Here is a 21887-nt window from a genome sequence, read left to right as displayed (position 1 = left end):
ACGTTCGTGCGTCCAAAGCCACCGCCCTGCGGGATGCTGCAAACACGCGTAAACGATCCGCGAGCGAACCCGCGAGCGCATCATCAAAGGGGTCTGCGTTACCATAAGCACCCGGAATGGGTGAGATGTTAATACGGTGCCCGATGGTTGCTTGGTTGCTAGCGCGATAGTTGGCGACGTCTTTCCGCCGCAGCAACTATTCAACAATCTAACCCGACCCGTCTATCTTGATCTTTGGCTCCGACCGGAACGCGAATATGCAGCATCCCCTCAGCAACGAACATCAAACGCTGTGCGCTGTGTTACCTGTGTAGCGAAAAGCTCTCTTCACGGTTCACGGTAATTTGCAAAAGCGCGCGATTGCTGCGCCTTGATATTATTATGTTTGTCGTGCTGTTAGTTTGCTGCCTTTACTTGTGCGTCCAACAAACAAAATTAATACCCTCGTAGGTGGTTTGTTTGTACGTCCTGCGACGTTCGGTCGGTCGGTGTGCGGCATATGATTTATAGAGAGGATGTGAAAAGGCTATTTTCATACGGAGGAAAAGTGCAACGAGAAAAAAAAGATTTGAGTACGCAAAAATCAAGAGCAATGAGCATGCAAAAGTTGTGTAACAACCCGCTGTAACAATTAGTAATTAAAAATAGCAAACAAGGGGCGAGGTTTATAATGGGGCTATTTTTTTATTATTGTTGGTGCTCGTGTATTTTAAACAATGAGCCATGTGTTTGCCCTTTTAAATGGCAATAATTAGCAGAATCAGTTGAACCATTTCGTGCGGTACGGCGCTATTTTGATCGCGATGGTCTGTTTCATGTTGGCTGATGTTTTTGCTTTTCATTTTATAAAATTCCATTGTGTCTTTCACTGTGTATTTATAATTAAATTACGATTGATAGACCGATTCCGTAGAATGACGAGAACAAATACCATTCAAATTAATTACACAATTTATTTACTTATATCGTACTGATATTTAAATGTAAATAGCAAAGTCTAAAAATCCACATAATTTATTACTTATAGAGTCAGCTGGATATGACGATAATCGGCAATCGATGTGATTTGAACAGTGACAAACATACAGGTAAGTGCACATTGAATTCTATTTAATTACTAATAAATGTAAAATTGAAAGGGATAACGCTAAACAGTTAATTAAACTTCGCAATTCGCTTACAAGAACATATTTAGAAAGGTTCTGAACAACCCCCATTCACGCGAGAATACAAATATTAAATGGAAACACAAATAATTAGAGCACTCGTAGCTCTTCAATATCTAGCCCTTCCATCAAAAACCCCTTTTGCCAACATTGCCCAATTGACGCACCACATTAGGTGCCATTAAAATTAATAAGCTTCAATAGGAAACCACTCATTTCACCCACCCAAAAGGAACCCGCCGGTCCCCTTCTAACAGCACGGTAGCGTCAAACGATTCATAAACTTTTGAACCCAACAACAAACCGGACAAGCCCACCAAACACGGCCTGACGGACTGGACTGGACTGGACTGTCACGTCCAGATAATGAGCACATTAGCCCGATGCACGAGATCCGCTGCTTATCTGCTGCTGGCGCGGGGCTTTAGGTATTAATAAAGTGAGCCCTCCCCGAGTGAGCCGGGTTAGGGCCCAACCTTCTCGCGGTTGTGCAATTGAGTGTGTGTATCGACGGCGTTAAAGAGCGACTGGCTAAGACGTTCACTTTAGCGCCGCAAGACTGCCCAAGATCGTGCCAACCCTTCCCATACGCACATACAGCGAGAGGTAGTCCGGAGCCCTTTGGCGACGAGATCCCCGCCGTGGAAAGTTCGTTGATTTATTCTACTTAATTGTAGCCAACAACGGACCCGTGCGCACGCCGACAGGTTCATAGGTTCTTTCTTGGGCTGCTGCTGCTGCTGCACGCACGCACGCGATCTCGTGACATCGCACGACCGACGTCACACCTTCTCGCCAAGTGATCGCTCTCTGGTAGTGTTTTGTTTTGTTTGGTGTTTTTTTTTGTTGCCCGCCGGCACCTTACACCAGCACCCCGAGTGACCTTCGCCATTGTCAACGTGAGGCCGCGCTTGAAGCGAACACCTTGATCCGTGGCGATGCCGTGACAATATCCGAAAACTAGCCCATATTTCAACCGCAGCACTGTTGACGGAATTCTATTGATGGGTGGTAGTGACCCAGCCGTCCGGCCTTACCTAACGGTGGGCGCTCGAAGCGATTCGCCATGGCGCAATCCGGGGCGTGCGGTCAGGATGTTGGGCAGTTAAACTTTGGGCAGTGGAAGAGAAGCTCTCTCGGAACGGCGGAAAAGATGCCGCACAGAAACACACACACACTTTGGCACTATTTGCAACCGATCGGTTGATCGTGAACTGAACCGCGTGAGGAGGGCTGTGCTCCGATTACTCACGGCCGGTCGACCGTAACGACCGTGTAGTTCAAGTTCACCCTGCCCTGTCTGCGCTTTCTTTGCAATGATCCATCCATGCGGGCGGATGTTGTTGTGGATGCCGATTGTGCAACCTGTTACCGAATTTTCCGCTCTCCGAACTCGCGATCACGGGATGAATAATGGATGAGAAACACAGTGCACCAGTGGGACGGACAAAGCGTGGAACGAGACGACCGAAACGTTTTTCGGATGTGATCTTGATCTTCACTTAATTGCTTTAATATGGTTTGTCGAGGTTTTGCGCTTTGTTGGTATCTTTAACCGTCCTTCCGTTGGGTGGGCGTGTAGGAAAAAAACGATAAACCATCTGTTTAGCAGTGATTTGGTGGCATCTTTGGGCGTGGAAAAGAGAAATGAAACATATAAATAGAATAAATTACGTTATTTTTTTAATTCAATAAGGGGAGGTTGCAATTGATTACACTAGGAGATCGTTTAAATAGGTTATAATACATTTTTCTCCTTTACAATATATACCAAGATCATGAACTTGGTTTGATTCTGATCGAGAGTCGAACTGTCGTCGGTGGTGTATGAAAGTGAGCGCTTAGCGCGTGACCATGGAGATGTATTGTATGGTGCGTGTTTTTTGCCCAACAAAAAGGACTGATTAGATCATGTAACTTTAAAGCGTTTTCTCTCGTCCATGATTTTGAACAATATTGGAGAGAGAAATTGAATTTATTCTGTTCCAGAATAAATGAATTTTGAATCCAGAATTTTGAAGTAAAACTTGACCACACGTCTACTAAAATGCCTTCAAAGGCTCATTTGTGTGATAGAGTTACACGACACTCTAGTGCAATTTCTTCGCCCCATGCTACTCCTGCCACAACGGATCACTGTCCAATCAATCGACAGGTCTCGTTAGCAGAGGACTACCAGTAGCGACGATTGGCCTAATCGTATCATCGGCCCAACAAACCCCTCACATTGCCTCACCACCAACAGTGTGTGTCCTGGTCATTGCGCCTGTCGCTGTGCTCCATTTCACAAGCGGCCATTACCATTCAACCTCCCTCCGCCGAGGTCCGTGGCCAATTCGGAGGTTCGGCAGATATTCGCATATCGGATATCTCTGGCCAGCAGCACAACACGATCATTAGCATGCGATTTTAGATGTACGTGACATTTGGACGCTTTGCAGATCGGTCACGACTTTTCAATTAGACATGGCCCCACCGGCTCGGGTCAACTGACCGTGTCTGGTGTGTCAGCCAACAGGACCACTCTCGGGGTCACCATACACACACACACGGTGGCAGTTCGATTTGCGCATGCCAATTCGTGTTGCTGTTTCAATTTCTCGCTACACATGTTTTCGGGGGTGAAGTGAAACCGTTAGTCGATTGACGAACCTGCTGCTACTGCTGCTGCTGTTGCTTGAACAAATGCCCCTCGAGCGCACCTAGCACACAGCAAGGCGCGCGATCGTGGCGAAAGATTGGCGAAGAAATTGCTTGTCGCGGACGGATCAGATAAAGCGGGAATCCCTTACCGTAGATCGGACGGTTGTAGCCTGAGGCTGTCAGCATGAGGCTGTTTTTTTTTGCAAAATGACTCATACCTTGGTGTTGTGGTTCGTTCTGCACGTGCATGCTGTCGTTATGCTGTCGAAGAAACGATTTATTGGTGTAAAAGCGCCTCAAGGGAAGGGATCGTGTAAAAAAGTGGTGATTTTTGTGTGAAAATTGAAAACAGTTGATGAAGTATGGAAACATTAAGAGACCTTTCTAACCGCTCTGTGCACTTACCTGCCCAAAATTTCGGATGATTCGCTCCCTGCCCCCATTAATGTTCGAACCATTTCCACAAATATAGTTACATTTATTATTCCTTTCAATTTTAACCTGTTATACATAAACGAATTTATTGCACGGCACGGCACAGCAAGAGAGAGTGTGTCCATGCAAAACGTGCATTATATATATATTTAAAAGCTCTTATTTTGCGATTCGCCCGCTGTGTTCGTTCGTTTGATTTGCCTCATTTGCGTGTTCCTTCCAAAAGCTTTCTTTGCTCTTTTCTTCCTTTTTTTTCCTTCATTCCTCCCAAAACCTTTAACAAATAAATGCCCTACTCTGCTGCCTTACCTTCACATGTAGCGCGTAGCGCTAGTTTTATTCGATTCGTCGTTTGTACCGTTTGCAAAAGTTTCGTCAAAAGTAGCACTTTGATTGGTTCCAGGTTCCTTTCGCAGTCTTTCTTATGTCAATTGTAAGCTGCCCGCCCGAAATTCGTCGGACGGTCTCGTGCCTTCCTCTCTGTTTTCTCGTACTGGTTTCCTCCACCTGCTCTTGCCTCCCAAAAAACCGAAACCGAACGAAAACGACAGCGGCAACGCACAAAACACACACCACACGCCTGACATAAAACGTCAATGATGCAGTGTGCACCACAGTGTGACAATGCGCGAATCCGATTGTGTTGCTACTAAGAAATAACGTGTACTAATGCACTAATATAATTAATAATGGTAACCGTATAAACCTCTGCGTTATTAACCATCCTTTCCAATGCCCTTTCGTTGGTGTGTGTGTGTGTGTGATGATACACAGTAAAACTTTAACATTCGTTCCCTGTTTGGTAGGGATGGGGAGGAATCGTTGGACGATTTCAACCCCCCATTCTTATTCCTCTCATCCATCCAATCGGGGAGGGGCGTAAGAAGCTTCCATCTGTTTCCCGGTTTAATTGTTTCATTTTTTTACAGCCAATGGAGAGCAACAGTTAATCAACATTAAGAATAGATACATCTCTGTGTTCTAGCTTCTTGTGTGTTTCTATTTAATGTTGTAGCATAATTTCTACAGCTATTGCACTGTGTACTTCTCCGTAATAATGGAGCAATCAGAAGTAGTGTGTGCACATTTAATGGAAAACATTCCATCCAACTCTAAGAGTTTGTTGTGTGAAACGGTGTGTGTCTGTGGGTATATTATGGACAAGCTAATGGGGTAGGACAGGGGTACTGCTATGCATACTGCTACTAACTTTGAACAAACACTGAAAACATCGAAGCTCTCTATTTGCAGGCGATTTATGGTGGTACTGGATTAATTAGCTGCTGTCAGATTTTGCTTTCGGACTTTTGCTTTAAGGCTTACGATGGATACAGAGAAATGGGCGGGTAGGGTGTTTGATTTAACAACTTTTGGTGTGATTTTTCTCGAAATTGCCGTAGTAAGAGAATGGTGGATAGGTTCTAAGAACCAAATTAATTAATAATACACTTTTGCTGCTGTGCGCGTTCAACTCGGAACACTTGCTGAGAGAGAGAGAGATGCCAGTAGAAATCAATCGTTCCACTTTCACTAGCTACGTAGCGTTTACTAGTTCGTGGTAATGATGATACGGTAACATAAACGGGAAGACGGTTTCATGGCGTGGTTGTGTACTTGATTGGTAAATAATTCCTTTTTTTTGTTGTTGCGGGATTGCTGGATATAGACCCTTCTTTTCAGGTTGCTGCTTTTACAGTATCGGTGGCACAATGTCGTGCTTGTCGTCTTCGTCGCTCACGTACATGCGTGTCAAATCCGAGGCGACGGAAGCGGTCTCACAAGCACTGTTGGTACGGAAGAGAAGGAAGGAAAAAAAACAGACCCCTTTAATATAATTGGTCGATAATTAACTCACTTTTAAAAAGGTGCTAGATGCGTACAGGGGCGTGCATGAATGCTTCTAACTCAATTAGAGATGAATTTATAACACCCTGCGGCGTCGGTGTACCACCGTGATCTACTGCTGGAGGACACATCGTGCGAGGCGGTACACGGACGGTGCAATCAATTATGCTTCTCAGACACACACACACACACTGGCGCACCACCAGTGCCCGTAAATCATGCTCAAACATTGCGCGAACCAACAGCAAAACACGCGGGCTCTCATGTAGGCTCAGCCCGTTGGAGCTCAATGGTTATTGGAAATAAATCACCATTAAATGAACATTTCAATTCGTCGCCTAGCAGGGACCGTTTCGAGCAGGGAAAGGGGGTGGTCAAACATTCTAGAATGGAAGTCCACCGGACGGCAGCGCCTCGAGCGCAGGGGTTTTAAGGGGAACACATCGTAAGTTTGGTCGTTTTATTAGGCGGATGTGAGTTAAGGACGAGTGATTGGATATTCAATGGTAACTTAAAAAAGTCTCCTAAAAAATACATTTTTTGTGCTTTATGAGACATTTTTCCATCCAAATTAGTGAAGATTATTCCTACTAAGAAACCCCTGCCAAAACCCCTGCCAAAAGCCCTGCTCCTGTAGGCCGCAATCATGGTTCATGCTTCCCATGTTTCGAGCAGGCACCCGCTGCTCGCCTCAGTGGCATAATTTGTCCAACCCGTTTCATTCAACTAACAAGCTTGCATTTTGCGTCTGTTTCCCCCCTTTACAAAACAAAAATTGTTACTTTATGTGAAAGCAAAGTCATGTTATGTTCAGCTGCCCTTCAGTTTTTTTCTTTCAGCTGACCTTACACTTTTGCTGTAAAACATTATGCGCTCCACATAACGCATAAACCACAACCCCGGTGACAACGACCACGACAACGACATCGCCGACGGTCAGCTTAGCGTGGACAAATCGATTCGCACTGGGCAAATTGATTGAACGAATAATTTATGTCCACCAGCACTATATCGCGCCACCACGTTTTAAAGCACTGTCACTGGCCTGGCCTTACCTGACGACATCGTGCTCCTCCAGCACCGGCACCTCCGTGCTGTCCAGCCCATCGTCCTCGTCCGCCGGCAGCTCGTCATCGTCGTCGTCGTTCGACTCGACGATGATCGAAAGGTCGTGCAGCATTTTCGATGGTGCCGCCGGTTTTCCGCCCGACTTCAGGGTTGCGCTCGGATGGGTGGCGTTCGCCGTATCGATCACCTTCGACGGGCCGGGCAGATCCAGCTTGTTGCGCTTGCTGCATGCATGGGCGGCCAGGATGATAGCCGGGGTGCGTAAAGAAGAGAGAATCAAAAGCGATCGCAATTTGTATTAATAATCGCTGCAAAACAAACGGTTACCACCGCCGTATCCGGTATTATCTTCTTTCTATTATTAGAAGTTGACCCGAAACACGATGAGTTTCGTGGCACGTGCACGATAAGATCATGAATGGGGAGGACCGAGTGGTCCAACGGATGTATCGATCGGTGTTGGAAATTGATTCCCTCCCACTCCACTGGTGCAATCGCAAACTTCGCCGTGTTTGTGGCAGTAATTACGCTAATGAGTGTTTTCCGTCCCCATGTCTGATGGTGGGTTTTGCTCTTCCTTACCTCTGTACTGCCTTATTGCGCATCACTACATCGAGCCAGTTAGTTGTGATTTGAGGGCTGAATCTGTATTTCGGCATGATGGAGGCATGAGGATAGAAGAATGAAGAGAGAGAGAGAGAGCGGGAACGTTATCAGTCGTGGTGGGCTATATATCGTGGCGGTCGGGGGTAACTTTTGCAGCTGGTTTATAGACCAATATGTACGCTCGACGGTATGATGGATTGTGGTCTGATTGGAAAGTTCTCCTCCCCCAAGGGGAAGAACTGTTTGGAAAAGCCCAAAGTACAACCCCGAATGCATGATTGATGGTAGAAAGTTAGTCGGTATCTATTCCAAAGTGCTGAAAGTCATTACCACGTGCGTAATAGAATAACCAACCGAAGTTCTCAATATCATGGCGAGGTGTAATCTATATCAATAGAATTTGTGGGAATTCAATTTTCATCATTACACAAATCCCGTCATACCGTCGTGGCGCGAGGAAAAGCCAGCTGATGAGGATGATGATGGAAAGCAAGAGGACCTAACGAGTTGGACACTACTACTTCTAGGGATTGGCATGCATGGCTAATGTTGAATTGAAGATATCCTTAAATTGATTTGATCTATCATGAACCTAGCTTTCTGGGATAACTTAACTAATGTTTGGAGTTAAGTTGGTAAGAACCTAAGATATGCTACTACTAACATGTGATAGTTTTAAGCGCAGACGTGGCTTATCTGCAGACACACAAACAAGTTTGAGTGTGCGATATTGCGCAGTGTCTGCGGTCAATAGTCGTGCGCTCGGGCTGTGTGTTGCATGAAACTGACACGGTCCTAAAACTATCAACCTGAAAGTACTGCAACCTGACCGGGATGGTATCTATGGGTATGTATGAATGACTTTGCTAACTGGACCTTGATAATCCAAAGTTCTCTAACCGAGCATCGTTCGACGGGCAAGGGTCGGCCTTAGCTTGTTTCTCCATCGAAAGCACCTTGTTGAGGTACTTGAGATCGAACTTGAGAATCGCTGGAAGAAGAAACAGAGAGAGAAAGAGAGAGAGAGAGAGAGAGAGAGAGAGAGAGAGAGAGAGAGAGAGAGAGAGAGAGAAAGAGAGAGAGATAGATAAAGAGATAGAAGCGGCGTGCGTCCACCAGGCGGAAGGATATGCAAAAGAAGACACAGAAAAAGAAGAAGAAGAAGAAGAAGAAGAAGAAGAAGAAGAGAAAAAAGTCGTTTATTGAACTTGTACTTGTACGCGGCGGGGCAGATATAGAGCCCGGAACACTCAGTCCCTTGGGGGCACCGGTGTGGTTGTGTGTGTCTGTGAATTCTGGCAATAAATGATGTGGATCTGGAGGCAGCTTTGGGCAAGTTACTTACATTTATCGAGCGGACCAAGCTTGAGCGCGATGTTGTACAGAATGTCCGCCGTCCAGAACTCCGGTATGCGGACGAACATTTTTTTCGCATCGGCCGGCAGATGGAAGCCAAGCTTGTGGAGCAGCAGTATGAACGGCTGGTAGGAAAGGATCGCAAACTGGTCCTGGTTCCAGGGCACAACCGGGATGGACTTCTTTTTCACTGTGTGGGAATAGAGAATATTTTCTAAGGTCAATCCACGCAAAACCCAACAAAGACATTCAACCGCTGCTTACAGATGCAATGGTACGAGACGGGCTCCATCACGACTACGCCCGTACTACCGCCAATGCCCGCCGTCACGTAGATGTTGCCACTGAGCAGATTCAGCTTGACGAAGCAACAGTCCAGCAGGCTCTTCTGCAGCCAGGCAATCAGCTTGCCCCGGTTTTCCTTCTGCAACCGGTCGCGCAACACCTGGATGTCGTCCACCGCCTTGGACGATGACTTCGAGTCTCCATCCTCCGGTTTAGGCGAATCGGCCGAAGCGACTGACAGGGCGGGCGTTTGAACGTTCCGTTCGTAGTCTGGATTTTCCACCTTCATCAGATCGTCGTACTGCACGAGCGTCACTATGTTCTGCTCCAGCAGCTGCTCGATGATGGACAGGCGCGTCTTCTGTTGATTGCCATTTTCCTGGAATAGCTTCAAGATGTCCGCTACGACACATTTGCTCTGCCGACACTGCACGTAGTACCAGTGTAGGGAATCCTTTTCCTCCTGCGTCCAGGTGACAAGCAGATTGCCCGACAGTAGCTGCGTTCCGATGTCTGGCAGCGTGGTGGACAGCGTCAACGGGGCCGGCTGGGGCGTGTTGATGAACTTGTGGATGACGTACTCGATCAAATCCGACCAGTCCTGAGAGGAAAAGACGTCCAAAAATGATGCATTAGTGTGTGATCGGTGAAGCGCAATTTAAAACCCGTACATCACACAGCTCGTACTCCGTCTCCCAGATCTGCGAGTACGTCTTCAGTATGCTTGGCTGAAACAGCACATTGATGTGGCCCAAATCGCCCCCGACGTGATGCATCATCGTGAAGATGCAATCGTTCACGAACGCACCGTTCTCGCGGAAATCCTCCAGCAGCAAACCGTACTGGTGCATAATCTCCACCGTCGCAAACCTGCAACAAAAAACGGATGGGGGAAAAAGAGAACGCGGATACAAAGGAGGAGAAAGAGAGAGAGAGAGAAAACGCAATTGGTTAGCGTCTCGGGGAAATGTGGTTTCCCCTTTGGTTCAAACGGCCTTCCATTTGTGGGTTTGTTTGTTTCTGTTTACTGTTTGATGTGGCCCAGCATATCGCCCGGGTTGCCATCGGCGGTCAGTTCCCGGACACCGTCGAGCAGGAGCAGCAGCGTGTGGTTGGTCACTATCAGGTCCTGCAGGTACTGGCGGCTCTGGATGTTCGGGTTGTAGCACCGGAGCAGCAGCACAAACAGGCAGCGCAAATCCTCGGTGCAGCTTATCTGGAGCTGTAGAAGCTTGAGCTTCTCTTTGTCCTCCTGTAGTTTGTGGTGAGGTTTTAGTGGGAAGGAGAGTGTGGAATTGCCGACAGGTTTATAAATAGAACATGGAAACCACAGCACCGCCTGCAATGCTCGGTAAAATCTTACCTTTGTAAGGTGTGTACTCTTCTTGTACGTATCAAGCGCTTGCAGAAATTCTCTTATCGCTGTTACAACCTACACAGCACAAGAATGAAATGGAAATGGCGTACAATGAGAATGGGGCAGGTTTGAGGGCTTCATGTTTTCTGTGTTATGTAAATTTCTGGGAGGCTCACCAAATGAATCCTTCGCAAACAGGGCTTTATGTCCGTCTCGGTGGCTCGGCTGAGCTGCTCGAGCTGTTCGCATAGCATCACGCCCTCGTACGTAAGGTAGCTTATGATGTCGAACGACAGGACGCTGTTGATGTGCTCCAGGTCCAGCTCGAGCTGGGTGGCGAATTTCAGGAAGTACGTAACCAGCCAGAAAAAGTGTGACGTATCAATTTGCACTTGCTGTGTATAGGAGAGAGTCGGAGAGAAGCAGAAGCGTTTAGGATTTAATTAAAATTGGGCGTTATTTAAAGTGAATTTTGTGGTTTTGCATGGTATGAAATGAATCCTACTCAGAAGCAAATGGAACCGTTTGACCTTAACCCGAGCAACATCAAGTTTCGCAATTACGTTGAATGCTCCTTTGCAAGCCGTGTACCGCCTGTAATTGTTGAATAGGAAACTGCCTCTTGCTAAATATCAAAATGCCAGCAGAAGCTTTCCTCGGAACAGCTTTTCTACAGCCCACACGGGACGCATCAAGTGGCGCATACTTTAGCAGCAATTAAAATTTGCATGAATGCCCCCCCCTCAACTTACCAGATCCGAGAGTAATTGCGTGTGCAGCTCGTGCACCAGATAACCGTATCCTTTCAGCAGAAAGTCGACCGTAAACTCTTTCAGGATGTGCGAGATATCGTCGTCGGTCGGCACATGATGCATTAGGCCCTTCATGTTGATGCTAATGGTTGGGTGGAGAAAAGCAAGCAAAGCGCGTCAAGAAATGTCGCTTTCATGAAATTATAGACCGGCGGTTACTCACATATTGCTCTTGCCCCGTTTTACCAGCTTCTTGCGGCGCAGCTCCTTCTTCTCCTGCACCGAGACCGGGTTGCGCTGCTTGTTGGCCGCGTTGAAGCGCTGCTTCTGGTTGGAGGGCGGCTTCTGGTGGACCGGCTTCTGGTGCGGGCTGTCGTCTTCGTTGCTGGAGGTGGAAATGGATTCCTTCTCCACCTGCGTACCGTAACCGCAGTCGGAATTTTCCGACTGCGACACCTGGATCTGCTTTTGCGTTTGTTGTTGCGATTGCTGTTGCTGCGTCTGTGACTGTTGTTGCTGCTGCTGCTGCTGCTGCTGCTGCTGTTGGGATTGCAGTGTGGGCGACTTTGGAGGTGACTGTACCTGTTGTTGTTGCTGCTGCTGTTGTTGTTGTTGTGGACACGATTGTGGCCCATTCGACGGCTTGCTGCTCTCCTTCATCGCTTGATCTTTGCCGCTGGCGGTCGACTGTTTGCAAAACACGCCCGACGACGAGCTGCTGCCGGACGAATCCTGGTGACACTTGGTGCCGCCTGCGCCACCTTTGGACTTTTTGGGCTGCAAAAAAAAGTTAATAAATTAAAAACCCAGCACAGTGCACAAGAACATACAAAGTTTCGGCTAACTTCCTGCAGTTCCGTGGCCTTCTGGTGGTCACAGAGCTGCTGCTGCTGCTGCTGTTGATGCTGCTGCTGCTGATGTGCCCCGGACCCGTTGCAGGACGGTTTGCCACCAATCGCACTCGCACTGCCACAGGTCGTCCCGCCCCCCAGGACGCAACCGTCGCTCGATGCAGCGTTCGCCTTCAGCGTTTGGTGGTACATCTGGTGGGATTTGATCGCGCGCGAGAGTATGATCTGCGTCGGGAAGTCGGCAACCATGCGCGTGACCTGCGGCGCCTCGGACGCACATTCCTTGCTCATGGACGATGGCATTTTGCCACTGCCTAAAATGCAAATAGCGCTCATAAGTCCGGCTGGTTCAAAGTGTGGATGCGTTTGGTGCGGCGGCGGCGGCTTGGACCGCGGCTGGCTGGGTGCCGGCTGCCCGGGACCGCTGCTACTGCCGGCCCGCCGCAGACATTCACCATTGTCGGACGAGTCGGACGTCGGGTCGGAGGTGAGCATCGGGCTCGAGTCCCCGCTGCACTGCTTCGGCGGCGACGTGTTGCTCTCGTTGTCCTCCGAGCTTTCCGACAGCGTCGACTCGAACCACAGGTTGAGCAGCTTCTGGAGCGTGCTGATGTGCTGGTCCTTGTACATGAGCGCGACCAGCTGCGCCATCGTGACGCCCCAGTACGCCCGCTGCGGGCAGGACATCAGGTAGATCAGCAGCTTGTCGATGCTCTGCGTGAACAGGTTCCAGATGATCTGGTTCTGGAAGGAGGTGTTGTGGCCGGCGGTCGGATAGCAGCTGCCCCCGTGCCCGCCCGCCCCCGTGCCCATCTCCGGCACGTGCAGGATGTTGCGCAGCAGGAGCAGACAGTTGTTGACGCTGTCGCACTGCTGGATCGACAGCTTGGTGTCCCGCTCGAGGATGCCCTTCATGTGGTCGATCACCGCCTTGGTCGTCTTCCAGTCGACGAACGCTTCCTTGCTGGTGATCAGCAGCTTGTTCAGCTCGAAGATCGTGTGCCGGCCGATCTCCGACTTGGACACGAGGTCGACCGGCAGCAGACACTCGACCGGCACGGTCAGATTTACCAGCAGCCGGATCGTGGTGTCGATGATCTTCACATCCTTCGCGTTCACCAGCAGCGGCACGATGTCGTTCTTGACGTTCTGCCCAAACCCGATCGCCCGGCGAAACGTGCGCAGGGTCGCATCCTCCACCGCCAGCTTACAGATGATCTCCTCCAGCGTTACCAGACAGTCCTCGCTCAGGTGGTACGCATCGTCCTCGAACGTGCCGAGCGAGCCGAACGTGCTGTTGATCTGCGGGTTCGCCAGCAGCCATTCCATCGCTTTCTCACCTAGGCTGGCTGCCCCCTGTGCAACGGCTGACAGTACTGCACGCCCGAATGGAGCGGTTTAGGTGCCCTCGCAGTAGACTGAGGGATGAAATGTGGAGTATATGTAGGGCGGGAGATTGTAGGAAGGATAGGATTGTACGTTAATCGTTAGTCAAAGCTCACTTGTACGATTAAAGGCAAGGAGGGCGGAAAATTTAGACCAATAGAAACGTTAACGGAAAGATTAATGGGCTGCTTTTTTGGAACTGTTAGCTTTCTCCCTCTAAGTATCCTTTGAAGGATCACTTGTTTGTGTTCGGAGCGTAGTGGTGTGGGAACGAGGATCTGTTTGATGAAAGCGAGGTTTCGTACCCATTGAAATCGCTTGCTAAAGTGTGGTGCAATCGAGAAAGTGTGTGAGAGAGAGAGGGAGAAAGAAATGAAGAAAAGGGGAAGAAAAGAAGAACGAAATAAACGATTAAGGATAAAAACAAAGCAAAAAATGCCAACAGAAACCAAACGCAAACGATAGAATCGGTTCGGGTTTGAAGAGAGATGTATAGATTAAACCATTAAACCCAGTTGTAGTGACGAAGAAACCATTTCATTGGCAATAATCAAAATTATCGATAAAATGATTGCCTGCTTGAATTAGCGAACCCACGCTTTCCCATTTTGGAGGTTCTATTCCTGGTGCAATATAGCAGCGTTCGCGAACATTTCCACCACTCAATGTTAGGCCACATGTTGGAACCGTTTTCCAACCAATTTCCCGCTTGAAAGGGCAAACGCCAATACCATCCAGCCCTCGCGGTTTTTTCTCCCTGTAATACCACACACGTTGTTTGCTTCAAAGGCTTACGTCAGCGAGCAAAATTAAGCGACCTCGGTCGTGTAGATTTATGTAATAATCTGTGATTTTGGGGATATTTCGAGATAATTCCAACCGTATTGGAGAAGCTTCCAAATTTGATTCTTCAGTCTAAAACTTGGTAGGAGTCACACAGGATATCACGCATTACCATTAACGCAAACACCATGCGGTTTAACATAAATGAGACATAAATGTATGTATGAAGATGAATTCCCTATCAGCAGGGATATGTTAATGTGGCGAAATCTCAACGTGGTTCTGGCAAACTTGCCTTCAAAATGTCACATGTTGGTGCGTTTGACAGGGAGGTGGCCACAATACCACTGGCACCATATAATAGGATCGGGATATATGTACATACATTCACTTATCGAGCGAATTCTGTTAACACATTGCACTGGATGGACAGTCACCATCCTCAGCGCATGGTTTGCGTTGCGTTACGTTACGTTAGCGCACAGTGACCTTTTTTTTTGGGGGGGTGGGGGGATTTGGTTGTCTGTCGCTCACAATGTCCCGTGTCTACCCGTGAGTCAACGAAGCAGTAGAAGTGCTCAACAACAGGAAGAGGACACCAAGAGCACACTCACTAATCCCACTGTCCTGGGCTCTTCGGTTTCCTATGTGTTGTGGGGACTGTATTCCAGGTTTTCCCATTTCCCCCCACCCACCCACCAACTAAGAAGGTACATAATCACTCCCGCACAGCTCCGGACAAGTAGGGTGGGAAATATATTAACCTTCTTTTCTTTTGAGTGAGCCGCTGGAACACGAGCCCGCACCGAATCGCAACGTGATGCCCTGCGTATGCCACATCAGGTTGCGCTTCACTTGCTTCCCTTTCTCTCTCTCTCTCCCTCGGTTGCAGTTTGAAGAATATTATGTGCGTTTGCGGTGGTTGAAGATTATCAACGAAACATTCGATAGTGGGATTATTACACAGACAACACCCCGTGTTGAGGACTCACGTCGCTCAAGAAGCTGCTCAGAGTGCTACCCACACACTGTTCACCGGGTCCACCGGCGTTAATGGTGCTGCGCTGCACTATCCGTGGCAGCAACTTTTCCACTTTCCTTGCGGCCAGCGAACAAAATGTCAACCGCGTGGTTGTGCCAACATGCCACCACGGACAGAGGAAGCACTCTGTCGAACACGTGCACAGGCGGCGGTGGTGGTAGTAGTACTAGTGTCCCGAGGTACAACATGGCTGTACTAGACATGACTGTCTTTTGTGTGATACAGAGCAAGGAGAAACGGGGAAAAGTTGAAGATGTAAACTGAGCAGAAATGTGCTGCTTTTTATAAAACAAAATGGATGAAGAGTGGAGTGGAGCCCGCCCTGTTGCTCAAACAACTCAGCAGGGAAAACGCATTGTATGTTGGAAAGTTTCAAGTGGCTGAAATTAGCCACAATTTCTTTCCCGTTTCGAGAGACCAAATAAAACTGCCAGTACACCACCGGTGTGGCTTCTTTCGAGTGAGATGTTTTCCTCCACTGCAAGGTGTGTGTCCTGGTGGTGGAAGAATTGGCCACCTTTTTATACAGTTCTGTACAAGTGTAGAACTTTTCCGCCTCCAACTAACTACCTGAGTACGGTTTTAACTCCCGTGTTTCATGGAAGATCACGTTGGGTGGGTGGAAAATAGGTGAACGAACAAAACAAAAAGAAGCTAGTGATGATGGCTATACAATTCCCGTGAACTCCGAGCCCCGCACCCGGGCAGTGGGAGGGTAAATAGTGCATTGTTGTGTAGAAAGGAATATCCTTTCACCATGCACGCGGTACGGTGCGGTGCCATGCGGTGCCATGGACAAGGGTATTGTGCTTGAAAAAAAGTCCTTTACTCAAAAGAACAATGGAACAAAAACGGGTTGAGGTGGTTGGTTCTATTTCGGTGTTGCATGCACGGAAGCTGTAGCGGATCTTGTAGGACTTCGCCAGGCAGTCAATTTTCCGCGTGAGCATTCTATTTCCGCTGCCGGCCGGTGTTGGCCTTCTGTTGGGAAATGTTGTTTGTCATCGCCATAACGCAAAAAACGTTCTTGTTTTATTGTATGCTTTCACCTTTGCTTTGCTGCATAGAACGGTCAAGAGGACGCTGTGCATATGATTGCTAAACCCACGACAGAAAGGACTCCCACGAGGACATGACACAGAGCAGAGTGTCTCTGGAGTGGTGCATTTCATCTTCCGTGATGTATTGGAACATGGAATTCAAATTTCATTTCTTCCACGCAAATAAACATTGATCGATTGGGAGCGGTACGTGACGTGGGACGTATCTGCCGCTGGAAATACACATTTCAGAAGCAATACGATATGGTTCTGGTGTTGTTAGACATCTTTGGGAATGTCCATCGAGTGACAATTCTCAAGAGGACCATGTTGAAAAGGACTTAAATTTGTGAGTTAACGATATTGAATTCTGGTTCCTTTGAGTTTGTCACGGCATTCGAACTTCATCGAACTATCAGTCACCTCTGTTCCTAACATCCATTTTAGATGTTTTCAAAGATTTTTCGAATCAAAATTCATTATTTCATTGCCTTTAATAGCTATATTTATCTGCCGATATAGCTAACAAACAATGATGATAAATCAATTCCATATCTATCAATCTCTGGATCGCTGGAAGACATTCGTTCCAATCATATTATTACAATAAAATATTGATCCTATTTGTCTGCTTCAGGAAGCAAATGGTATTTGCCTCTGTCTAATGTACATCCTACTCCCATATTACAGGAAGGACACTCTCGCCAAGCTTCCCAGAACAAAATATTATGATGAAAAACGCCCAATTTTTCTGGACAAACAAACCTCCTCCGACATCTCGAAGCACGCTTGTTTAGCTGTCTTTCGATCATACATATTTGAAAAGGCCACACAGAAAAGATAGCAAGAGAAAAAGTCGACTGTTTGTGCATCTGTGGAACCCTTTTGCAGAAAGCTTATTTGTCAGCAAACGTTGGGCTTTACCTAGCCTTCGTATGCATTTGAAATGCAACGGCTTGGAACGCTTGCTTTTCCAAACTCGCAACCCACAAGAGCTCATTCTTATTCCTGTTCCCCTATCTATCGGTCGGTTGGTGGCCTCCTTCAATGACGCCGACCCTCTCTTGAGGACCCATGACGATGACGGTGACTGGGTAATGCAAACGAGCCATTGCGCATCCCTAACACACCCGCGTCCAAATTGAATTGTAAATTGGTACAAGCAAATACAATCATCAATGAAGTGTGGCAGCAATTCGAATAGACTTTTCGAAACACACACCATGTCCATGGAAAATGTATGCCCGCCGGCACAAACCACCATTTGGTTTGGGGGCATCTTGCTTCTTGGAGCGCTGTCGTTTCCTTGCTGGCTCTTTACGCGGTTAGACGCGGGCGTTTTAATGTTTGCAGCTTCGTCGCTGTATACTTAAATGCGATCGAAAACCCATTTGCTTCTCGGAGTTTGAGATATTGGTAACGCATGAAAATGCGACTGTGTGACTTCAAGAAGAACTCATTTCCAGGTGAGCAGGGGGGCATGGGTAGGTGTAACTGGGTGGAGATTAGCGTTGTTTATGCGTAACGTCGCCGGCGCGTTACTCATTGAAGGGCAAGGTGTTTTGAAGCGCAGGGAAGTCGGTGGCGGTGGACGGAAGTGTGTCACGTTTTCGCTACAACTGTCGGAGCTCGGTGCTTGGACAATCGGCGAGGAGCTGGAAGATGCTCTCCATTCGATTCCATAATGCTTGCGGACTCGCTTTTTCCCCCTCCCGGTTCGGTTGTGCTGTGTGCGTGGATCGATTCGGTTCGGTGTTTATTAATGCAACAGAACGGAGGCTAAAGTTTTCGTTTGCACCATCATTATGCACATTTTAATGCTGCAAAGTTTGATGTACCAAAGTTGGGCAGAAAGATGTGAATAAACAATTTACCCCAATAAGCATCTCGTTGGGAGCGCTCGCGCGCGTTAAAATAGTTACATATTTGGACGTATATTTCCGTTACGAACGGTGCCAATTAAAATACACCCACTGGGTACGAGCCGCGCTTATATTGTTTGGTTTCGGATAGAAACTTTTAATCGTTTTTAGCCAACTCCTCGGTTATAAAGTGCTAGAGAAAAGTTATTTGCATATCACAAAAACGGGGAATTTGTTACATCTCGCTTTTGCTAAGAAATGAACAAACGAAACCAAAAACAACCGTGGGGCTTCGCGAGCGCGGTTCAAGTTGACAAACGACGGATTGTGCAATTCTCGCTTTTAAAATATGCCAAGCACAAGGACCACCGGGGCCGTTGTGTATAATTCATTCTTTATTTATAAATCCAGCACTACTTTGCGACTACTGTTGGTGCGAATTTAGCCAGACTTTTCTGTGGGAGTTGAACATACAAAACTTTAGCCCCAGCTCTCTCTCCCTAGGACCAAAACTAGTGGAATGAACTCGGGTAATTGGTGTCCTACACTTTTAGCATCCTTCGCGTATCAGGTAACTCAAACAAGCAAATTCTGGTTGTTCAGTTTTATTTGTGGAGCAGAATTTTCCACCCTTCAAAGCACACGCCGAAACGATGGCGACAAGCATTTGCTTACCGATGCGACCCACCTAGAAGCACCACAGCAACAAAAACCCCCTCTGCCATTGAAAATGTTTTCTATTCACATGGTAAAAAAGGCTATTCACGGGAGATTTCGTATACTGTCGCAGCCTTTTGAAAAACTTCAGGGCTTCAGGCACCACCGATCGTGTGGGTGTGTAATGCCTGTGTTAGCTCGAGCTGGGGTGAAAAAATAACGTCCAATTATCAGCGATAAGGTTCAAAGAGAATCTTGCTGCTTTCTTTTTCCAGGGCTATCATAATGATAGAAGAATGTTCGCTTGCAAAAAAGGATTTATTTTGGAGGAAAAACTGGGGAATTAATCAAACATCATTATTCCATGGCACAACCCCAATCCCAAGTGTCGTAAAACATATTTAATGTGTGTATATAAAAAACTGCTGTAAGACGACACCGATGACTTCTTTAAACATATCGGACAAAAGATTAAATAACAACAAGTGACCCTTGTAAAATTTCATCTTCTCCTTAAATATTTCAATAGGACTTTCTTCCATTTTCTGTCAAGCGTCCGAAGACGATTGCAGTGTAGCGCTCAAACACTCAAGTCCATCTGGTGGGGCCATTTGAAGTGTACTGTATTTGATTAAAAAGCTCGCCGTTTATCATTTGTGTAGGTTGCTTGTAGATTAACCGGAGAGTCGGAATCTCTTCAAGTGAAATCTTCAAAAATTGCTTTATTAAATTCAACCAAAGTTAGAAGACCAAAGAAATTACTTTTTGTGTGGAGCAATTGCAAAATGGATGTAATTAAATATTCTATTAACAATAACGTTAACAGGATTTGCAATATTCCAAGAAGTGCAGCAACTTTGGTCCGCGTCGTTTACTTCGCAGTTGCTAAAGGGTTATTATCGTCCAACATTCCTCCCCCCTCCCAAGCAATCCAAACCCATTCTGGCCATTCTCTGGTCTGATCGCGTCAGAACGATTATACAACCCGCGTAACGGGGAGTAGGGGTGTTGTAGACTTTCCCCCTTTTATTCCCCCCCCCCCCCACCACATGCAAGTACACGCACGTAGCCATTAGATGGATAACGTGCCCAACAGCAGACTGGTGCATGTGCGCTCGCTGTCCACTTACCTTCATTAGCTTCCGCTGCACAAACACACAGCCACACTAGGGCAGATCTTGCGCTTCGTATGTGTAGTGATAGTGATGGTGATGGTTTGCAAGGGTAGAGAGCGCCCTACTCAAAGCTAATCGGCGCTGATGACGTTAGAACTGTTGCACTCTGCTGCACTGCACATTCGCACACAACCGTCGGTCACTGTCTGTGGTCGCTGGTCGTGCCTCGTCGAAGGCTTCGAATGATGACACCTCCTACACGTACACACACACAGCAGAAGCTCACTCAAACACGGTATTATTCCACCACGTATCGGGGAGACACGGATCTGATCACACTTTAAAAACACACACAGAAAAAGCAACAAAAACTTCACCAGCTCACGATGCACCGCGACTCAGAAAACGTGATCTTACAGCGTCACCCAGACACAGTAGGCCGTGTTACAGCACGTTACATACGCGCAAACTGTTTGCCACTGCAAACGCCAATAGGCTGTTGGCTGTATCAATCGAGAGAATCGCTGTTATTTGCACTTTTGGCGGAAATGATGACGATGGTTCTTGGATTTATGTTTTTTCGTTTTTTTTTTGCTTTTGCGCGTTTTAGTTAAGTGGTTATTTTCGATATTTGTGCCACTTTCTTACACACACTGACGCAATGCACAAACAGAGTGCAATTTTCGCTTATCAGTAACGATCACCGTCTTGCAGCTAATGCTTACACGCACACACAGACCACTCGTTTACATTCACAACGCCGCTAACCTTGGACCGTGTATCGTTGTTACACTTGCCGTGAATAAAAGTACACTTCATTTTTGTAGCTCACCGAACAAACGCTAATTTACCACAAAATGTGTGCGCCGACCACGTGGGCTTTGCTGATTTAAAATTCAAAAAAACCGTTTCGTTTTAATATTTTTAAACCCTTTTTGCACTTGGGTTTGTTTTTTTTTCTTTTACTTTCTTTCACTTTTACTCAACACACACGGTTGTGTCACACACCTTTCCAGCAGGAGCGTTGATCACTGACTAATTGTATTGTGCAGTGGTACACCACTGATGGAGGTACTTCCGCCTCGAGCGACTACCGATGCGCAACTGTGTAGTGCTGTGTGCCGACCGGGTGTTCGTTTGCGTGTTGCGTGGTTGTAGCGCTGTTGTCCCTTCGGACGATTTGTTTGTATATAGGGCGTTCTAACAGGGTAACCTCGGCGCGCAGGGTACGACCGCTTTCAACCAGTTGCTGGCTGTAATTGACGATTGGGATGTACACCGGGCTGTTTCACACACCGTAGGATGCTGTGGAATCCTCGCAAAAGTGTGTCCTTTGCGCAAGAATGACAAAGAGAGTGAGAGAGCGAGAGAACATCTCAAACGACGGAAAAGAAAGGTAAATGCGGATGTATCAACGAGAGAAGAGTGCGAGTGTATGTAGAGACCGGGAACGCTCGTTATGTACAAAGCGACCCTGAGAGAAATTCCGCCTTTTCTACCTTTGGAGCTCGTTGCTTTCGAATGAATTATTTTGCATTTTAATAGTATTTAATTTATGTGATGCATTTATTGTTTTTTGGTAATGTTTTGTCATCGATTTGGCACTTTGATTAATTTTGTTCGTGCCCTAGTAGAGCG

General features: G+C 47.2%; 2 protein-coding genes across 7 annotated transcripts in view; one reads left to right on the top strand and one right to left on the bottom strand.

The window, feature by feature from the left end:
- The first annotated feature begins 1027 nt into the window (after window positions 1-1027).
- The window catches only part of LOC120958415 (WD repeat-containing protein 55 homolog), a 29767-nt gene continuing 8907 nt past the window's right edge, over window positions 1028-21887 (top strand). Inside the window, exon 1 of the mRNA XM_049608898.1 lies at window positions 1028-1088. The gene's annotated coding sequence lies outside the window, so the exon portion shown is untranslated. The remainder of the gene's footprint in view (window positions 1089-21887) is intronic.
- On the bottom strand, window positions 4267-21487 carry LOC120958414 (protein timeless). Of its 6 annotated transcripts, XM_040381205.2 has the most exons (16): window positions 20265-21483; window positions 14056-14071; window positions 12820-13782; window positions 12344-12678; window positions 11737-12290; window positions 11514-11655; window positions 10938-11156; window positions 10768-10836; window positions 10433-10656; window positions 10076-10274; window positions 9384-10005; window positions 9109-9309; window positions 8640-8754; window positions 7740-7802; window positions 7145-7381; window positions 4267-6028 (listed from the first exon to the last, which is right to left on the bottom strand). In XM_040381205.2, the coding sequence occupies exons 3-16, from the start codon at window positions 13691-13693 to the stop codon at window positions 5935-5937; spliced, it is 3948 nt and encodes a 1315-aa protein (XP_040237139.2). In that variant the 5' UTR covers window positions 13694-13782; window positions 14056-14071; window positions 20265-21483; the 3' UTR covers window positions 4267-5934. The 6 variants fall into 6 exon arrangements, with proteins under 6 accessions (XP_040237139.2, XP_049464853.1, XP_040237143.2 ...); XM_049608896.1 differs by having other exon boundaries at window positions 12820-14071; XM_040381209.2 differs by having other exon boundaries at window positions 8664-8754; window positions 12820-14071.

The sequence above is a fragment of the Anopheles coluzzii genome, chromosome 3, assembly GCF_943734685.1.
Source record: "Anopheles coluzzii chromosome 3, AcolN3, whole genome shotgun sequence".
In the NCBI taxonomy this organism is placed as follows: domain Eukaryota; kingdom Metazoa; phylum Arthropoda; class Insecta; order Diptera; family Culicidae; genus Anopheles; species Anopheles coluzzii.
This window is presented reverse-complemented; position numbering and strand designations above follow the sequence as displayed.